General features: G+C 44.3%; 1 protein-coding gene across 1 annotated transcript in view; it reads left to right on the plus strand.

The window, feature by feature from the left end:
* BLTP3A (bridge-like lipid transfer protein family member 3A) overlaps window positions 1-20,035 on the plus strand; it is a 35,502-nt gene that overhangs the window by 180 nt on the left and 15,287 nt on the right. Inside the window, exons 2-8 of the mRNA XM_069771345.1 lie at window positions 13,792-13,954; window positions 15,570-15,608; window positions 16,087-16,178; window positions 16,390-16,579; window positions 17,027-17,167; window positions 17,727-17,897; window positions 19,046-19,223. Coding sequence (XP_069627446.1) covers window positions 13,792-13,954; window positions 15,570-15,608; window positions 16,087-16,178; window positions 16,390-16,579; window positions 17,027-17,167; window positions 17,727-17,897; window positions 19,046-19,223 — 974 coding nt within the window. The remainder of the gene's footprint in view (window positions 1-13,791; window positions 13,955-15,569; window positions 15,609-16,086; window positions 16,179-16,389; window positions 16,580-17,026; window positions 17,168-17,726; window positions 17,898-19,045; window positions 19,224-20,035) is intronic.

A 20,035-nucleotide genomic window follows, 5' to 3' on the forward strand; every position in this document is an offset into this window, starting at 1 on the left:
GGACGGGGGGAGGATGCCGGTGAGGGAGGGCCCGGGCCTGAGGCGCGGCGGTGGGTGAGGACCCGGGCCCCGGCCCCGAGGGGCTGCTGTGGGGCTTGGGGACCGCAGGGCCCGGCTGGCAGCTCCGCTGGGGAGCTGCCGGAGCGGGGGGGGGGGGGGGGCACGGAGCGGTTTTGGGGCCCGGGGGAGGGGTCTGAGGCCCGGGGGGGTGTCTGAGGGCCCGGGGCGATCTGAGGGCCCGGGGAGCTGGTGGCCCGGGGACGAGCGAGCCCAGCCCGCCGTGAGCAGGCCCCGCCGCCCTCCCCTCAGGGCCGCGTCCTGCGGGGGTCCGGCCCCTCAGAGCCCCGGTTCGGCGCCCCCGGTGTGCGGGAGCCGTGGCGGAGGTTTCCAGCCCGGCCCGGCTCCTACCGTTGCCGGTCTCGTCTCGGTACCGGCGGTGCGGGGAAACGGCCGGGCCGGGTGTGCGTGTCCCTGGGGGGCTGCGTTCGCTGACCGGACCTGCCGGGGTGGACAGCTGTAGGCCGGGGCTGCTGCAACAGCAGCTCCCGCTCGGCTGGGAGCGGGTGAGCGTCAATAAAAGTTCGGGAGAGGAGAATATGAACAGCGAAAGGTTCCGAGGGCGAGAAGGAGTGCTGTAATAGCTGATACAGGTAGCGCGCGCTCAGGCACTTGGCTGTCATTTTTGCTGATGTTTCGTCCTTTTCAGTGAAGTTCATTAAAGGTGCGAAAAGGTGTGTTGAGGGAGACCGTCAGCTGGAGCTTGGTGTGTAAGACTGTGAGTCAGTAAATACAGCTTCAGATGTGGCTCTGCCTGTAACTTGGGGGTTGACCTTGGGGAAATCGCGGTGCCTCTGTTTCCTTGCCGTTTGAAAGAAAAGAGCTGCGTGAGAGCTAGCAGTTCTTGTGTTATCTCATGGCCACGGGCACATCGTCCCTCTGCATTCCTGAAAGGGTAGAATAATATGAAATATAAAGGTGGTGTGTCTCTGAGGATACTGGTGAAGGCACAGCATTGCACGTTGCTTTTCTTCTCTGTGCTTTATGAGCTGCAGATGTTCAAGTCCTTTCTGTTTTTACTGGTGGAGAAGCTCAGATAGAAAATGAAGGGCTTGAAGTGACTTGTGTGGGCTTACACGGTGTCAGTGCTGGAACAAGGAGTTAAGACCTGCGAATCTTGGCTCTCTGGGGCTGGTAGTAAATCCTGAGAGTTTCTGGAACCTCAGAAGAATCCCTGCAAACTTTAAGCGAGCAGTCTCCTCAATAAAGTGTCTGTCTGCAGCAGTTCTGAGTCACTAGTTGCTCAGTACTCCAGCTTTCTAGGCACTGTACCAAAAAGGAGTGTAATAGAGCCTGCTGCTTGATCTGTTCAGTGCGCTAATTTAAATGAATTTCTGCTAGACCTGACATCACAAATCTCCGAGCTTTCTGTCTCATTCCACCTCAAAGCGGCATGTTGTACTCGTTATGGATTCAGTCGCCTTGTCAGGAGGCACTGAAGTATTTATAACAAGGAGAGGTGGATGAGAGCAGTTATTAATGGAGGCTGAAATAGAGCTGGGCTTTATTCCTAGGTACCACTCTTCCTAGAATGAAAGAATGCGTGTGTTGTTCTTATGGATAATTCTCTTTAGATAAATACACTTTTCTTGCTGGTGCTTTTACTTAATTTTGCTTTTTGGTCTTCCTTACCTTGCACTGTTACAACACGTTCCTGCTCAAAGTGCCCCCTTTTTTCCCCTCTCATCAGGTTGGTTGTTAGTGTTCACCCGTGTCTCCTTTGTGCAGTTCGCAGGAGAACAGGGAATCACGAAAAATTCTGCAGCTCTACCTGTTTTCCTACTAGCTGGACTTACTCTGTCGTTCAGGGTGGTTGGTCTGATCCTGCCCCTCTCTTGCATAAGTATTGTGGCCATTTTGCAGAAATGGATTTTGAACGCAGTTTAATGTTGTATAAAAAAAATGATGTTTTTTCCATTGCGGTTTTGTTTCCTCCAAATACCTCCGCTTCACACTCCCTTTGGGTCTTTCTTTCAGCTATGCTCATTTGCCTGGAAGATTTTTGCTACTGAATTGTTAATCTGCCTTTATTTTCTGCTTTCTATTTGCATATGAAATAATTCCTTGTTCCTCTTATTAGGTCTTCGTTTGAAGTAATTTCTGCATGGGGTGTGGTTTTTGTTCCTTTTCTATCTGGAAATTTGCAAGGAACGGTCATGAGAGACAGCAAGATCAGGGAAATAGGAAAGAGTTATTTCACACCAACTGTTCAGATTAAATGAATCACATGCCTAATAGGATGACAGTGGTCACTTGCGGTGATCTGTAAAGCTGGGCTTTGCCGTCGGTGACAGAGCTGAGTTATGAATGTGTTTTAGAAGGCTTAGCCTGTGTTGTGCTTTAGCAGCTTAAATTCCTAGAGCAGAAGAGCCTAAAAACTTGCAGTGCTTTCACCATCTGTGCTTTTCACTCTTTTGTCCTATATTTAGCTTGGAAAAGAAAACAGATTAGGTGGTTTCACTTTTTGCTGCTTCTACACTGGCACATGGCTGCAGTACTGGGGTGACAGATTCTGCAGGAGAATGTTTATAACCGAGCATCAAACTGTTACAGCTGGGACAAAAGCTTCTCCCTACAAGCTGTCTGAAGCATCAGCTGCTTGCTGTGTGTTTGAACTTGAATCTGGTTTGAACTCCTCCAAGGCTGTCCAACAAGAGCAGTATTTGGTTGTGTTTACCAGCCTGAAATTATTCATGGAAGTACATCTATTGCTTTAAAATAAAAACAGTGATTTGCCTTTACGTCTTTCTGGTTTTGTTTGAAAGTACCCTCTTTTTATTGTGGTTTTCTTTTTTTTGTTTTTTTGTTTTGTTGTTGTTGTTAAATAGTGCTCGGTGCAGATGTAGTACATACTTGATCTCGGAGTACTATAAAGGTAGTATTTATCCCCATGTGGTAAAAAGGAAAACTGAGGCAAGCCAAACTGCCCAGACTTACTTAATATAATACATGACGGTTTGAGTTCTCAGCACTGCAGTGGAAACGCTTATCAAAATTATTTTTATTTAATTTCATTAGAAGGCTTTTATCCACTGCTGCATCTGACAACTGCTTTGTGACATTTTCTTCTATTACACATGTTAAAACATGCGAGCTTGTGGAGTAATGGGCCCTAATAGACCATCAAATTGCATGTGTTACGTGGTTTCCCAAGGAAATGCAGTATGTAATCCTTCTGTTTGGAAGAAAAGAATAAAAGTTAGGTGGAGAAAATAATCAGGTAATAGCTTTGCTTGCCCCAGTTCCAAAGAGCCGATGTGAAAGAGCCGCTGAGTCAGAAGCCTCTGAAAGAAACAGAAGCTGGTGTCAGCAGAGAAGGTGGGGTGGGGTTCTGGGAGCAGGTTTGAATGCAGGGGAAGGAGACCACAAGTGTATTTAGCTTTGACAGGAGTCCTGGAGAACTGCAGCTGAGGAGGAACTTTAGGAATCTCTGAAAGTAGGGTGAGAAGGAAGCAGAGGAGAAATGAGGGAGGAGTTGGCTAAGGTAACACCAGCACTATCGCTGAGAAAATACAGAGGAGAACCAGCACAGGAAACGAGACCTGTTTGCAGAGGGAAGAGCACGGTGCTTGAGGAACCAGTCCAGGCAGCTGGCCCAGTTGATAACAGATGTGTGCAACAGAACTATAGGGGATACTGGGCTGGTGGCTTTGTCTTTGCTAGAGCCGTGCTTGTAAGCAGGGCCTGACGCATGCAGAGGCCCTTCATTCCTGCATTTCTGAAGTACTAGAGTGCCGCTGGGGCTTTCATTCTGTTTTATTCCCAGTCTATTGCATGGGATTACCGGACACATAGGATCTCAGCTGCTGTTTCCTGTGTTGGTTGGGACAGTATCTGCAAGGCGCTATGTTGCTGTGGAGTAAGACTGGGAATTGTGGAAGGGATTAAGATGGTGTTTGTAGCAAGGTTTTCAGTGTTGTCTTATACTTTGCTTTGCTTTCGTTGGTTGGTTTGCTTCCTCCTTTCCTGGGTTTTGGAGGTTGCTGAATGATGGGAAACATTTTGGACAGTACAACCTTTCCGATGGAGGCTGAAACCAAAGTATCTTTGGAAGGTGCAAGGCTGCGCAGCCAGGTTTATCGATCATGCCATCATTTGTCACTTTCTTCTATATCCCGATGTCATACAGAGGAAGATGAGGCATGGTGGAAGTTGGCAGAACTGTCTTTCATAGCACAGTATTGGAGCCACCTTTTTAGATAAATAAGATAAGCCTTAGAAACAGAATTTTTAAAAATCCTAGAAAACAAAACAATTGAATAGCATGTGCAGGATGTAGTACTTTGATGCTTGTAGATGTAAGTCAAGGACACAGCCAGAAGAAACGGCATCATGTAACTCCTCATAAATTGTACTGTACCTTAGCAGTGCCTTTCTTCTCAGTTCCCAGTGGTTTAGGCCATATATCCCTTTTTCCAGATGAGATTGCCTCGTCTCCTCCCCTCTTTCATTTGCAATTGCACCTAGTCGAACAGCTAAAACCACTGCTAGGAGATAAGTGGAAATATCAGGAAAGCCTGTAGTGTATCTTTAGTTTCTTCTAGATCAATTTAGCTGTTAGGAACACGTGGGTGTTGCAGAGTGCCCTGAGCTAGGAACACATAGGCTTCTGTGGGCTGTCATTTCATAACTTGGATGTAAGAACCTCAGAATCTTCCTGGCCCTAAGAATGCATTTGGTATTACCCCTTCCAGGCAGTTGTGCTACTTCTGTGCCACATGCAAAGAATTCAGAGCTGGCTCCAAGACCCAGAGCTGCTCTCTGCCACGTGAGCCCTGCCTGTTCTGTAGCATTACTGGATTAGCTCTTCAGTTAGTCTTGGAGCGGTTTGTGCCTCCATGCTCAAAAGTATGTGATCTCCTTGTCTGTCCTCTGTCCGCCTCCACGATCAAAGACATGCTTTCAGGCTAAGACAGGACAAAGAAAGGCCGTTGTAGCTGGTGGTTATCCTACTGTTTGGTGGTACTAGACTCTCTGAGCTCAGGATGGCAGAAGTGAGATGTGTTATCCTGAGGGGACCCATCCTTCTCCTCAGAAAAGATGGGGACAAGAGGCAGAGGCTGTGGTTCTTCAGCCAAGAAAATGGGATTCAGCCTCTGCCATTCAGGAATTGTTGAGATGGGCTCTGTGGCTTGCGTGAGCAGAAGGTCAGATTGTGTTACCAGATATGCATCATTTGCCCAACACAGAGGGGTGGGGAATTCCCCAAGTCTAATGAGCGCTTTTTTTCTCCCCTCATTGCTTAGATTTCTTGGCTAAATGCTGCAATCTGGAAATCACAAGAAAATACAGCCTGAATTCTCTGACCTGTTTGCTTCTCACTTGTCCTGAAGTGTTTTGCAGCATCGCTGCGTGCTCAAACGCTGAGATGCAGCTGTGCCTTTGCAGTGACAGCCAAAGTGATGGCACATTCAGTGAGTAAAAAGTGTTGGAAACCCTCTGATTTAGAAGGATCTGCCATCACTATAAGGTGTGTGCTTACCACCTAAACCTTCAGGTTTCTCCCAGTTTCCTGACCTTGATTCTAAATTAACTGGAAGAAATTTAACGAGTGCGGTGGTTAGGGAGGAAAGTGGGGAAATTACATCTGGGCCTGATGAAGCTACAGAATCATGGAGTGATTTAGGCAGAAGGGACCTCTGGAGAACCTTTGCCTGGGACAGAGTCTCTTTGCTAGAATTGAGACCAACATTGCAATTTTGGCTTTAGCTGCTTTAATATCCTCCTTCAGTGATCAGGGAAACTTCTACTGCTGAAGACGATAATTTGCCTAAAATAGCTGTTGCAGCTATGGGAAATACATGAAACCACAAAGTTGCTAGCAGTTAAAAATTGATGATAAAAAAGCCATTACTTTTCCATCTGCAAAGCATTCTGTTCCTGATTTTCAGTGCATTCTGTTCAGCCAGGTAATAGTTTCTTTGGTGCCCAAGTGCCACAAAGCACACAAGTTGGAATCCAAAGCTTGTAAAACAAAACTGGTAGCCAAAGCCTAGAATAAACCCCCTCTGCAGCCAGCACTGGGACAAACAATGGCAGAGAATAGCAGAGGAGGAATGTGGTTTTGTTCTCACACCTGCAAGGGGCTTGCATGCATTTTGGCATGGCTGAAGGGGACTTGAGCAACACAGGTATGTTATACAGAGCAGGTAACCCAGGTGTCGATAACCTCCCTGAATTTTTTAAGTTCTACATCTTGGTCTTCATGTAGCTGAGAGCAGCAGGACACGTCTCAAAAGGTGGGAGGGTTTGGGGACAGATGGGAGATGCCTGCAGCTCACCTGCCACGGGGCTGTGTTGGGTAGAGTGTGCAGTTGGGTCTGGAGGGCAGTCAGCAGTGTGGTGCTTCGTGTGGCTAGGGGGAAGTTGCTTAATCATAGGGTGTCGTTTCCCCAGTGGTTAAGTAGAGATAATTCTAACGAGCCAGTTTGTACATTGCTTTGAAAATAGCCCTGGGAGCACTGGCAAATAGAAGCAGTTTTGGGAATGGGCTGGAAACAGTTTGTAGCAAGAAGCTCTGAAGCCAATTTATAAGAAAGAAGCTTTGTCAAGTCTCCTTCCCAGCAGTGACTGCTCTTTTGCAGGCCATCAGGCAGAGCTCCCAAGGTATCCAGCATTGAACCATCAGTAATAAGTTTGTCTCTTAAGTTCTTACATGCTGTGTCTAGCAAAGCATTTAAGGCTGGATGCAAACCCTTTAATGTAATTTCGAAATTTCTTGTTTTCCTAATACATTATGCTGGCTTTTTTGCTTTCTAAAATTTTAATGTTGAGGAATTCTTGATGGAAAAATGGAATTCCAGGCTATTATGGAATGAAGTAATAAACAGCTACCACTTCTTTGTTCAAGACTGGGTGGGAAAAGAGAGTGCGCGCATAACAGGATGTGGCATTGTCCTTTCACAGAGAGTAATCTCTAAAATCAGGATTGCTATGCTACAGTTTACCAGAAGAACCAAATTGTCATTTTTATGAAGCATGTGTCAGCTGCTGGATGCAAGGTTTTTTCAACCACTTCAACTCAGCTTGAGAGAGAAGTGTGTGCCGTTTCTGGAATGCTAAATAGACTCTTATTGCAGCAAAAATAAGTTGCACTTCAGTAGCTCAGGAGGAAAATGTGCCTGGATATATCCTCACGTCAGCTGCTGGGTTTTGCAGAGCCTTGTGCTGGCCACATGGAACCTCTCCACACACCACTACTCTTCAGACTAAGTGATGGGTCAGGAAAAGGGGCTGTTAAACTTGACTCTTCTCTGCTTGTCTTGCTTCTCTGAGACTCCTTGAGCTCTTACCTCCTCTGCAGCTGCTCAGTTGAGTCTGAATTATATAATAACCTGTTATTTTCTGCAGGTTGGAAACAAAAATGCAGGTTGGATTGCAGGGCGAATAACTTCTTAAAATTTGAGAAGTAGGGCTTTGACTAGTGCGTTTATTTATATGTTTCTTCCTAGTTTTCTTTTGTGTGTTATTATTTGCTTGAGGTTTAGTATTGGGAAATTCCCTGGCAGCTGACAAGGGTTTGCATTCCAGATTTTGGAGCATGGGGCAGCTGGCATTTGAACTTTACTGGGCTTCCAGCTGATGAGCCAAAAATAGTAAAACAGTTCCTCAGCGAGGTGGAGTTCAACCCCTGCCAAAACCCCAGCCTCTTTTCCTTTCAGATTAGTTTATGATTTGCTTTACAGGTCCCCTAGTACCAAATTGGTTGACAGTTGGTGTGGTGGAAGAAGCACACCTAGACTGGAGGTTTGCAGTTTTCCAGTATTCAGAATGCTTAAGAGTCACTTCTGTTTGGGACAAGAAAGTGTCCTCAGGGGTCTGAGTACATGGGGAGGCAGACTTCAGGGAGGATTGAGCTGACATTCGTGCTTCTGTAACAGTTCAGTCTTGTTCCTGATCTGTTCGGAAATGTGGATTTTTCCTCTGCAAGTTTAACTTTGAATTGAATTTCTAAGTCTTTTTACTTCAGCCATGTTGTATTGTAGTAGATAACTTGGAGCCAAGATTACTCGGAGATGGTCTCTGGCCCATGTGAAACTGTGTTTGGCTTTGGGTAGTTGAATGGTCCAGCCTTTTATTCAATGTAGCTGAAGCTTGGAAAAACAGAAAGCTGATAATTTAAAGCCACCAGTGGTATGTGTATACAGGCACATTGATACACTTAAATCTACCCTGATAAGGAGCCTACCAGTATAGTGCTAAAGGCTGTTACAGGGTTACATGGTAACATGTACAGAGTTTGTTGTGTAACTTAAGTAGGGTGAAGTCATTAGGCTTATTGCATTGGGACCTCTTTGTCCGCAAAGGAAAATATTATTGCCTACCAGTATATCTAGGGTACACCAGTACTGTACACAGCGTAGCTGGAGTTACGGAGATGATTTTCAGTAATAAGATGTGGTGCTTTCCATCTTCTAAACAATTGGTTAGTTTGGTATTGATCAGATTCCATTCAATTCTAAATGGCTTTATACTAAGTTGGTATGATACCAACTAGATTAGTAATAGATGCCATCTAATACTGTGCATAAATTGGTCTCGTCTTCTGCTAATTCAGTATGTTTCTCTTCCTTGTCTGCATCTCTGAATCTCTCATCTTGAGTAGTACTGTGCATGCTCACCAGACAGATTGTTCCACAGTTATACCAAAAGCTTGTGTAAGTAAAATGGCTTTTCTTCCTGAAAGGGCTTTTACTTCTTCTTCCTATCTGTCTTTGAGGCAGCGGTTTTCTCCCTTTTTACAGAAGTTTTGATCACTTGCCCAGTTTTATTTCCTCCAAAATTATTTTTCAGTTCATTCTCAGACACATGTCTTGCAGTTAAAGCTTCTGCTGCTGTCTTCCTTGAAAGTTTTTCCTGTATTTGGAAGTCACTGACCTTTTCTTTTATTAGTCATGAACCTTTTTTTCCAAGTAAAAATGCTCTTTGGCTGCTGAGATAAGAAGGTTTAATCTGAGGGGAAATGGCCTACCATGGAGACTTTTGGATTGTAGAAGACCTTCCCAAGGAAGATGGAAAACTCGTTAAATGGCCTGTCCAAAACCTAACCAGACAAGACTCTGGGAAAGATTTTGGGTAAGGAGCAAATCTGCATTGGCCAGAATATAAGGTTTTTTCCATGTCTAATTTCTGTCCTTCTGCTATAGTTGCTTAGATTACCTATATGTATTACAAATTAAGGCAGAAAATCTTCCTCTCTTCCCTTGCTGTTACCCTTATGAAGGCAAGAACCTTGTCTGCAGCAGTTTCCCTGGAGCCGTTGATATTGCTTGTCTGTTTTCAGATTGCAGCTGAGAAGTTACCCCCCTTCCTGGCTTACTTGTGTTTTGAGTATTTTTCCATCTGCTGTCTGCAACTGTGGCTAGTACTGCAAGCCATACACTTACTTGCTTCTGCCAATAGATGATGCTTGTCATTAAGTAAAATCAAGGTCACTGGTGTACTGCTAATTAGTTCTCATGTATAATAACCATAGTAACAACGATATTAATAGAAATAAATGTGTTTAGCTGTAGGTAGTGGTTACATACAATAGATGATGATTACTGAATAACTGCAGGAGAAGAAGCTGAGACAGAAAATCTAGTTTGAGTATATGAAGCTGCTGACGAGAGGGTTCCTGTACCACGTGGCAGCAAGGTAATGGAAGAGATGGATCTGAAGAGAAGTTTTATGATTTCAGACGTCTTCTCCTGACATTATCTGTCTATGTATTTGCTCAGTTGGAGACAGTGTGGCCAGACAGCTACAAATGTGAACATAAATTTATTATTTATGATTATAGCCTGGCTTTGGGCCAGCAATCAGATTTGGCCAAACTCCCTCTTGCAATCAATGAGTTTGTGGCCTCTGGATATGCAAGCTGATGAATCGGGCAGTCATTCTTTTAGTAGTAACATCAGGTTTTGATACATATTCAAGCTGATGATTGAGCAAATAGACTGACACTCCTGTACCTTCCCCATCTAAAACCTGAAATGAAGCTTCAGAGTGAATCAAATCATGATCTCGGAAACTGCCCAAGAAAGCTGAGGGTTTCTGTGAAGAACTACAGTCTTTAGGCCAAATCCCAAGAAGGTGTTGAGGTTTAAATCATCTGGGTGTTGTTAGCTTCTTAGGATGAGACCATCAGTCTATGAAATTAGGGTAGCGCTGTTAATGACTGCATTTGTCTGCTTCTTATGAACGTTGATTGAGAGCCCTAACACTCGTGTTATCTCAAGTGGAAAGAAATGGTGGGAAACAGACTGTAGGGAAAACTCTTCTCCGCACACCACTGGACTAAGAGGTTTGACCTAGCAGGACTTGCCTAGCTGTAGCTGTTAATAAGCTTCCCATTGCCTTGATTGTGCATGCAGCAAGACCTTTTTAGTCACTTGAAGACTTTCTATGGATGCTGGTGGCTGTGGTGGTCCATTTGGCTATTGTGCAGCAGATCAGCTTCTGCCTGGCAGACACTTTCAGAGACAAAATGTTGCTCACGGTATTGTTAGTGTGGATGTATGCGTGCTCATGTAAGTGTACACAGATGCAAAAAGCCCTTGTGACTCTGCAATGACAATTCCATAGAAGATAGAAAAAGGTTTTCTGGTTTGACTTTTGTCATGGTAATCCTGGCAAGCTCAAAAGGAGTGCTGTCCTTTGAGTTTACTGGCTTAACGCTATGTGACTTCTGTTAGAGTTGCAAAAAAAAAAAAGTGCAAATATCCCACACTGTCAGTTTTCCTAATAGCTGCCATTTTCATTCACTTTTCTCTAAGCCAGCAATCCATGCTGCCAAAAATGTTACTGTTGAAGAGTATGAATGGAGCAAGTCTGCCAACAAACATATAAAATTGTCTGCTCTCACTGCTTTTTCCTTCCCCTGGCAGTGACCAAAGCAGTTCCTTTCAAGAAGTAATGAAGATTTGGCATCTATGAGCTCCCAAGTTCACAGGCACACTTCATCTGTTTTCCTCTTGTAAGCCCCATCTAACATGCATTACATGTATGAAAGTGTCTTAAATGTGAAGGTTATTCCTTTTGATGATCTCCGATTCCTTTACAGGAGGAGCAGATGAGAGCAGGAGACTTCGTAATAGGCATGCCTTCAGGAATTTTGACTGTGTGGTTTAAAAGAGAGAATTTGTTTCAGTTTTAGATTTTTGTTTACTAAACTTGCAGCTTCTGTTGTCCCATCATCAGTGGGGTCCATAACCTCTCCTTGGGGAGTGGGATGGCACATTTTGGTGCATCTGGAATGCCTCATGAAAAGGATTCTTCTGTAGAGTCTGGTAGTACTCATGGTGGTTTTCTTTCCTGCTCAGCAGGATCTCTGCAGCCTTTCCCTGTAGATGATTACAAATAGTTATTTGTTTTTAGCTAGATCATGTTTCATACCACTCTCTCCACCAGTGTCCTGTTTCACAGCTTTAGTGCCCTTTCACTGTGTTACTCTTGATACATATGCACACTAAATAAAAGTAGTGCCTTGGTTTAGACATGTCCTTACATTTTTCTTCTGCATTACCAGCTGAAAGCAGCTTCCTCATCTAAGCATGCTTAGCCTGGGATGAGGATTTGAGACACCAGGGTTTTGATCCTTGCTTTGCAAGTGTGAGAAAGCTGCTCTGTGCCTCAGCCTCTCCCCACCTGTAAGCTGATCACTACCGATAGCAGCCTGTGAGCTTAACAGTGCCAAGTGCTTTTTATTACCTACCTGTTCAGGTTGTATTTGTTTTATTCTTAGTATCCAATCCCAAGTGGACGTGATTACAACAGCTTTCAACAGAGCTGGTTCTCTAATGCAAGATGAGGATGCTTCTGTATTGCCCCCAGAGGTATTTGGTCTAATTTTCAGCAGTGTCTGAGATTGTGGGTGCTCACAACAGGACTCCAAGTGCAAATCTTGCAGACACTCAGCATATCTCTGCATCTCCCCGCCAGTGGAGCAGCCGCTGTAGCACACTCTGGAATATGTTATTCCTTTGTACAGATGCTGGGAAGCAGTGTTGAACTTGGCCACCTTCCTGGGTGTGTTTAAACAAGAGGGCCTGCAGTTAAAGGGAGTAACAAGTTTTAAGTGAACGTGTCAGGCTGAGATGCTGGCAGGTGTGTTATAACTTGGTCTTTAATCAGTTGTCAGTGTGTACCTTTGGCTCAGGGGAGGGAGGTGACAGCATGACACAGTAAATGTCTGACTCGGGCTTCTGTGGCAGCAGAAGACTCTACTGTGGCAGGGATCAAGGTAAAAAGCAGTGGTAGGCAAACTCACAGCTGTTTGTGCCACCCTCCTTTTCCAGGAGTTGCTGCATCAGTAACATAGGGTTGACGTCAGTGGCTCTTCACCATCCGTCAGACTTTCTCCTGACAAAACCTTTGCTTCGCAAAGGCACTTTTGACCCAGGAAGCCCTGAGTTGACTGACCAGCAGCTGCTCTGGTGCCTCAGCCAGTTTTGTGCTATACCTCATGCTCCGACGGTGGCCACATCAGCTGCCATCCCCACAGTGTTGCTCTGGTTCCTCCTCCCCTCCCCTCTTTTAGTGATGACTTTGTTCAAGATGCCCTTTGTGCCTTTCACAGAGAAGTAGCTCACGCTGCTGGTGCAGGGAAAGGAGAGAGAATGGCAGCGTGTGACTAACTGTGAGCCTAATCCTGCTTACGCTGACAATAGGGTCTTTCTTTCTCTTCGGCTTTCTGGACCACTGTACAGAATTAGAATTAGCATTAGTATGGAGGAATGTGTGGAATAAGCCCTTGCTTCAGTAGTGGGCAGGTTGTTTGGCAGGACGTCTTCAACTTTGAATCCTGTGACTGCAGAGCACAAGCTGCCTTGCTCCCTTGGTGGCAGCCCCTTCTGCACAGAAGGGTTGTTTGATGGAGACAGCCATCCTGGAGAGGTGTTGCTGACACACACGCAGCCTCTGTGGTCTAGTGCCCTCTAAACTGGCTCTTCTGGTTCCTTAGGGGCCACAGTGGTTTTAAGGAAGTCAGAGGTTTTCAGATCTACACCAGAATACACTGCTCTTGAGCAGTCCTGCTGAAATTGTTCCATCCATTGCATTTAAATCTCAGGCACATAAGGGATCTGAAGATACTAGGCTGCATACAAGGGAGGGGGAAATGACAGAAGCCCTTGGAAGGAGGAATTGTAACCAGAGAGAGCAGCAGCTGCTGGTTGCCAAAAGGAGAGGAGGACGGGAGCTTGGGCTGGTCACTAGGGAGGGGAGTTAGGCTGCATGCTTGGACCTGCTGACCAAAGAGCGGGCTGGATTGCGAGACTGGTGTTTAAAGAGACAGCTATAAAAGTAATCTATTAATGATCTTTTACTTTCCTGTGTCAAAAACTTCAAAAAGAATCTAGATAATTAAACTTTTTACTGCTGATATGGCACTTCTGGGGGGAATTAAATTGCTGACCTGTTGCAATTTGGCTTTGGTTTTCTTTGGTTTTGTCCTAGGGCAATTTTGCTGGTTTCCAGGTTCCCAGTGCTTTAGAAGGAATTTTCAGTTTCTCAAAATTGAATTTGACTTAAAATGAAAACCAAGCAAACAAAAAAGTACTTCAAATGTCAAAGTGTAAAGACATTTTTTTTCTGGAGCAACCAACATACCCTGGGTTTAAAAATGTCAGAAAGGGTTTAACAAAACAGAAAGCAGATTCTTATACTTAAAATAGCTCTTTTAAATGCTCCTCTAGTCTCCACAGCTTTGCTAGGGGTTGTTTTTAGAGTCTCCTCTTTCTTCTCTTGTAGGTTTACTAAGAATCTCTCTCCAGACAAAATCAACCTGAGCACGCTGAAAGGGCAGGGGCAGCTGACCAACCTGGAGCTGGATGAAGAGGTGCTGCAGAATGTGCTGGAGCTGCCCACCTGGCTTGCCATCACTCGGGTCTACTGTAACAAGGCATCTATCAGGGTGAGCAGAGGAGGCTGCGCTTGCGTCCCCAGACGCAGTTGAGGCCTTCCATTGGCAGCTTCTGTTTGTCACTTGGGAATTTCTGATGAAGAATCATGATGGGATTTGATCCACACATGTCAATCCCTGTGCTTTAGGTGTGATATTTGCTGATTGAATGCTATGAGATAGCCACAGCAGGTTTCACCAAAGGTTGCCTTTGCCAAGCACTCTGCTCTTGACGGTGGCTGGCAGCAGCTGATAGAGGATGCTGAGAGAAGCATAGGAGAAGTGTGCTGTGGTCTTTCCTCACCTTCAGGTGACTTGTCAAGCCAGCAGTGTGGTGTTTGTATTTAATAGCCATTGATGAATTTGTCCAGATTCTTTCTGGACCCACTTATTTAACATCCAGAGCGTGCTATGGCAAAGAATTTCACAGCTTAACTACATCTGCTTTTGCTTCTATCAATCCTGTGTATACTAGTTTTAGTTGATACCCTCCTGGTACTGTTATTGGAAGAAATAGTGAACAATTGTTCCCTGTTCATCACTTCCATGTCACTTAGGATTTTACAGACCTCTCTGGTCATTCCCTCCCATTTCCCTGCTATTTTGATAGCGGAGGAGTTATTCTGTGTCTTCCCTCATCCCCACTGACTTTTTTTTTAATGCTAAAGAAGTAACATAGACCTCCAACAAGAATAGGAAGCAGAGAGAAATGGAGTGCCATTCTCTGAAAGCGTGATTGTGCTGTGAGGTATTGTAAAAATAAATTGAACTTAAGTCTTAATTGTTGAAAATGCAATTTGTAAGAAATGCATGATTAGTGCATGTGAAAAGCTGCACTCTCTGCACTCAGCCTTTATGCCCACAGTTATCCATTTACATACATAATCACTGAAATTGGGCATGCACTTGCACTTTTGCACACTGAACTCTTTTACAAATTCTTCTTCCTTGTGCTTTTTAGAGCAAAAAATTGATTTTTTCAGTTCATATGAAATGCCAGATTGTTTAATCTCAGTTGGTACTAACCATAGTTGCATTACATGAATGCAAAAGTTTTTAGTATATCAAAAAGACTTGCTATAAAAGAAATATGGTTCTACTCTGCCAAGTGACAATAAAATGAGCCTGTCTTGCTCATCTGATCCACTCTGTTTTTAGAGTCGGATCTGCTTAATTTAGTAACAAACATTTGTTCTCCCTCCTACGAGAACTGCAGATAAGTGTTGCTGTAAGAAAATAAAATGGATCTTTTTGGTTTGTGCACAGTTTTTTAAAGAGTTACCTGACTTCCAGTAACAGCAGCAATTAACTATAAACCCTTTAAGGACAAGAACATTCCCCATAAAGGAATATGAAAAATGAGAATTTGACCTGCAGAATATCTATTACTTGTGATGATGTGTGAGATCCAAAAGCGAAGTTGGATTTATAGGTCTGGTGGCTGGAATGTCTTTTCACTTGTCTCTGTGAGCCTGTTCGACCTGGATTTGGTAAGATAGGATGGATTGTCACTGTGGTCGTTTCTCAGAGAAAGGGGGCTCAAACTTTGGGCTCAGATGGTTTCCTGCAATTTTGCAAACTTTCCAATATGAAGATAACTCTTGTAACCTCAACTTTATTGTTTCAGATCCAGTGGACAAAGCTGAAAACACACCCTATCTGCCTGGTAATGTTTCTTCTCTTGTTCATTCCTTTTCTTCCTCAGTCTTTTTAATCTCTCCTACTTGAGGAAAATTCTGTAAAGGGAAACTGAAGTGCATACTCAAATTTTCATTTGACCTAAATCCTCTAGGCCCTTAGCACATGGGGGAAGGGGAGTTCTGAGAATAGTCCTGTTTGGCGATGAGTGACCTCCCATGAGACCCACATTTCACTGCAGGATGGAGCTGGGCTGAGCTCTTGGTGAAGTCCAGGGCAACCTTGTGCCTGGTTGTTGTTGTTTGTTTTCCCCTCTACTTCTGGGGATTCGGATTACCCAATGTTCCTGGCACTGATGGTATGGGAGCTTTAATACATGAGACTCTTGGAGAGTCAGGAGACTCCAGAGCTTGGTTATCCCTGCCCTAGAGTCTCAAATCTAAGGCTGGCAGGCTGACCTTGAGTCTCAGTCTTGTATTTATTGCTCCCATGTTCTGTCTTTACAGTACCTGGATAAAGTGGAAGTAGAGATGCGAACATGCGAAGAGCCTCGGCCACCCAACGGACAGTCTCCCATTGCTCTTGCTGCGGGTCAGAGGTCAGTCCCTGAGCCCTGTGGTTTCTTTCTGACATGCTACTGGGGTATAGGTGGCTGTTGTTCTCTATGGTTAACCATTGGCCTCTCTGTACTCAGGTTTAAGTGGTTCTAATATTGCTTATAAACCTTGGGGTCTCTCTCTGTGTAGCCCTACCTCTGCTGGGCCTCTTGTGGTAACAGGTGATGACTTTGAGGGATCTTCTCTTTGCAGTGAATATGGCTTTGCTGAAAAGGTCGTGGAGGGGATGTTTATTGTTGTCAATTCCATCACCATCAAGATTCACTCCAAGGCCTTTCATGCTTCTTTTGAGCTATGGCAGCTTCAAGGCTACAGTGTCAACCCAAACTGGCAACAGAGTGACTTGCGACTCACCCGCATTACTGATCCACAGAGAGGAGAGGTAAAGAGTTGTCTTACGTTACCTGTCATAACGTGCACAGAAGAGTGGCACTCGTGCTACCCCAGTCCTCTAGGGTAATCAGGCTGTTGTCTGAATTCTTGTACAGTGATGGTAGGGAGCCTCCGTGAGCTTCCCTACTGTTTGCTGGAACAGGGTGGCTGAGAGCTGACTTGTGTTCAGAGCTTTCTCTGAGCTCCTCTGAGAGAATGAAACTGGAGAAGCTCTGAATGCCCTTGTGGTTTGGCTGGTTTTAAACTTGGTGTGAGAGAGGGGGTCAGATGTTACCTGGGGCATGATTTTGTTTTTGTACTGGGATCAGTACAAAAAGAAAAGTGCATTGAATGACTTTCTGTGGCCTTGTTTCATTCCACATCTTCTAAGCATTTAGTTTAATCCTTGAAGTTGTTGAAAATCTCAACATTTTCCTATTTTTCTCCTTCTGGGTAGGTTTTGACATTCAAAGAGCTCACCTGGCAGACACTTCGCATAGAAGCAGATGCCACTGACAATGGCGATCAGGATCCTGTTACTACTCCTCTGAGACTCATTACCAACCAGGGGAGGATCCAGATCTCTCTCAAGAGAAGGGTGAGAGTTTCCTCCATACTTTGCAGGATACAGTCTCGCTGCCTGGTGCAGTATGATGCATATTTCTTCCCACGTTCCTCAGCAACCGTTCTTTTCCTTCACAAATGTTGAACCCAAGCTGCTATATCGCTCTGTGTTGTCTATTGGAGACAGCTGTGTTCTTACCAAATGTCAAAGCAGTTTATTTCCCAGGGGAGGTTAACATGTATGGAGCAAGTTTTTAAATCTGTTGGAACATCCCAAGGAGAGCTGTCATCTCTTTTAGTGGGAGATTAATGCCTGGTAACCTTATTTTTAGCTGTCAATGGAAATGTGATGATAAAAAAACCCAACCAAAACTAAACCTTTTTTTTTTTTTTTTTTTTCTGTAAACCAGCAAGCAATTTGTGGTTTTGACTACTTTCCTCTCAGAGGAGGTACTGTGGACATCCACCAGATAAGTTAACTTCTCAGTTTCAGAGCAGCATCTCTTGTTTCTGCTACAGCTTCTGTGTACTATGAAGAATGTATGTATGTGGTTGCAATTGTTGAAGTCCCTGACTCCTCCTTGCTGTTTCAGACCAAAGATTGCAATGTGATGGCATCTAAGCTGATGTTTCTCCTTGATGACCTGCTCTGGGTGCTCACAGACTCTCAGCTGAAAGCAATGATGAAATATGCAGAGTCTCTGAGTGAAGCCATGGAGAAGTCTGCCCAGCAGAGGAAAAGCTTGGCACCAGAGTCTGTACAGGTGAGTGAGTCATGATTTGGATGTTGGTCTGCCAGGAAAAACGAAAAGTCAAGGTGAAAGAGACGGCTTCTGTTTGTGTGGCATCTCACCCTTGCTCACAGAACATCTCCTTGACAGGATCTGGTAGGCTTACCTGGTGTCAGGTCAGCATTGCGTGGATTGTGGGCTATTGTTGGGTAATGACATGACCAAAGGAGTTGGATTCATTGCCAATAAGTATTAGAAAATGTTCATACATAGTTACATGCTAGATTCTGTCTGATGGCAGGGAAAAAGTGGTGTTAAGTTGCATGACTTTCCAAATTTGGCTGGCACATGGAAAGTTGCAGAGGGTCCCACAAGGATTTGGTTTGGGAATAAGCAATAAATATGTTCTAGAAATAATCTTTTCTGCCTCTGAATGACAATCTGTGTAAGCCTGGGGAAGGGACTCTGGTTTAATAAATTATGACATAAAACCATAGCGAGCTGTGATGCCCAAGGGAAAACATTGGCATCCAATTTCACTGTTGTTTTGGGGGTTTCTTTTTTTCTTCCTGATACGCTGGAGAGAGCTCTTGATTTTTGCAGTTGTTCTTTGGTTTGCATATAGCTTAACAGTGTATGAAAACCTTAGAACAGCTGCTTCTGCCAGTAACCTTTAACCTCCCTTACCACTTTCTTTGTTTTGAAAATACTGTGCTGAGTAATTCCTTGATGCATGTCACAGAGTAAATACGTGAGGGCAGAGGACAAAAGATGTTTTCTGAGACAAGGATGAGGGTAGAGGAATATTGCTGCTGGTGGTGGAAGCTCTGGGGAAGGAGGGCTATGCAGATAGTGCAGTGAGATTACATAGAAGGGGGAGTCAGGGATACTTAGCTCTTTTTGTCCAGGAGTCTTAAAGCGTATTTCAAGGTAAGTGACTGGTAGCTTGATGTAGAGGAGGCAGAACCACACACAAAGAGTTTTGCTCATGAGAACATAGGAAAGAATCCAGACTTCTGGAGTCCCAATTAAATTTCTATAAATTGGTGCCTTGCAGGCTGGAAGATTGCATGAGTTGTTTTTAATTGTATTATAACATCTCTTTTTTTTTTCTTTTTCCTTTTTTTTTTTTTTTCTTCTTCTTTCTATTAGTTCTTACTGAGCTTGTCTCTCTCTAATAGATCACACCGCCTGCTCCAAGTACCCAGCAGTCCTGGTCTCAGCCGTTCGGAGTCAGCCCAAATGCAAGTAGCATTGGTCAATACTTTGATAAGTATGATATGAAAGAGTCATCATACCACCTCCTCATCTCACACTTGGATCTGCATATCTGCGATGACAGCCACACTCGAGAGTCAGGTAACTGAGAGTAGCATCAGGAGGACACTGCAGGAGGAAAACATTAATCGAGTCATCAATTTTCTGTCCTGAAGGAGGATTTACCTCTTGAAGCATCTTTCATGTTACTGTTTCCCAGTGAGGCAACAGGCAGTTGTTCAGGCTGATGGAGAGATCAGTTCTGTCTGTCTGAACTAGGTATTGGAAAAATCTTTCTTGGCTCCATGGGACAAACATGGGGAAGTCCATCAGTGGTCGTGGTTGCCAGTGACCTGGTTGAAGTGGTAGAGGATATGCTCTAGGAACAATCTGGTATTGAGCAATGGGAGTAAAGCATGATCACTCCACGTGTGAGAAAATGTTTTGACAGCGTTCAGGACATTGACAGTAGCATAGCTACAAGGATTCTTTGCCACCTTTGACAGAACATTCCCCTGCCTACCATGTTTTTTTCAAGCAAGGTTGTGATAACTAATATCTGTTTTACTTCTAGCTCCCCCCTACTGAGATATACTTCTAAGTACTTTTTTCTCTTTTGAGGCAAATGTGCCCCCCGCTCTGTAGAGCTATCTCTGATCCAAGTTGTTCTGTTTGTTTTTACACATCTACCCTTTAAAAAAAAAAAATTCTCCTACCCACATCCATCACTATTCCAGATATTTTTTTAATTGGTCTGTGTATCACTGTCTCTTGAGCTGCTGTTATCAACATCTTAGTGTTGGAAACACAAGTGCTGGTTGTTGTAGTGGGAAGTGTAATTGATAGGGCCCTGGGAAGCAATGAGATCTCGCATTTTGGTATTTGAGATTCTAGGTATGGTTCTTACGATATAA

Source organism: Haliaeetus albicilla, chromosome 26 (assembly GCF_947461875.1).
Source record: "Haliaeetus albicilla chromosome 26, bHalAlb1.1, whole genome shotgun sequence".
NCBI lineage: Eukaryota > Metazoa > Chordata > Aves > Accipitriformes > Accipitridae > Haliaeetus > Haliaeetus albicilla.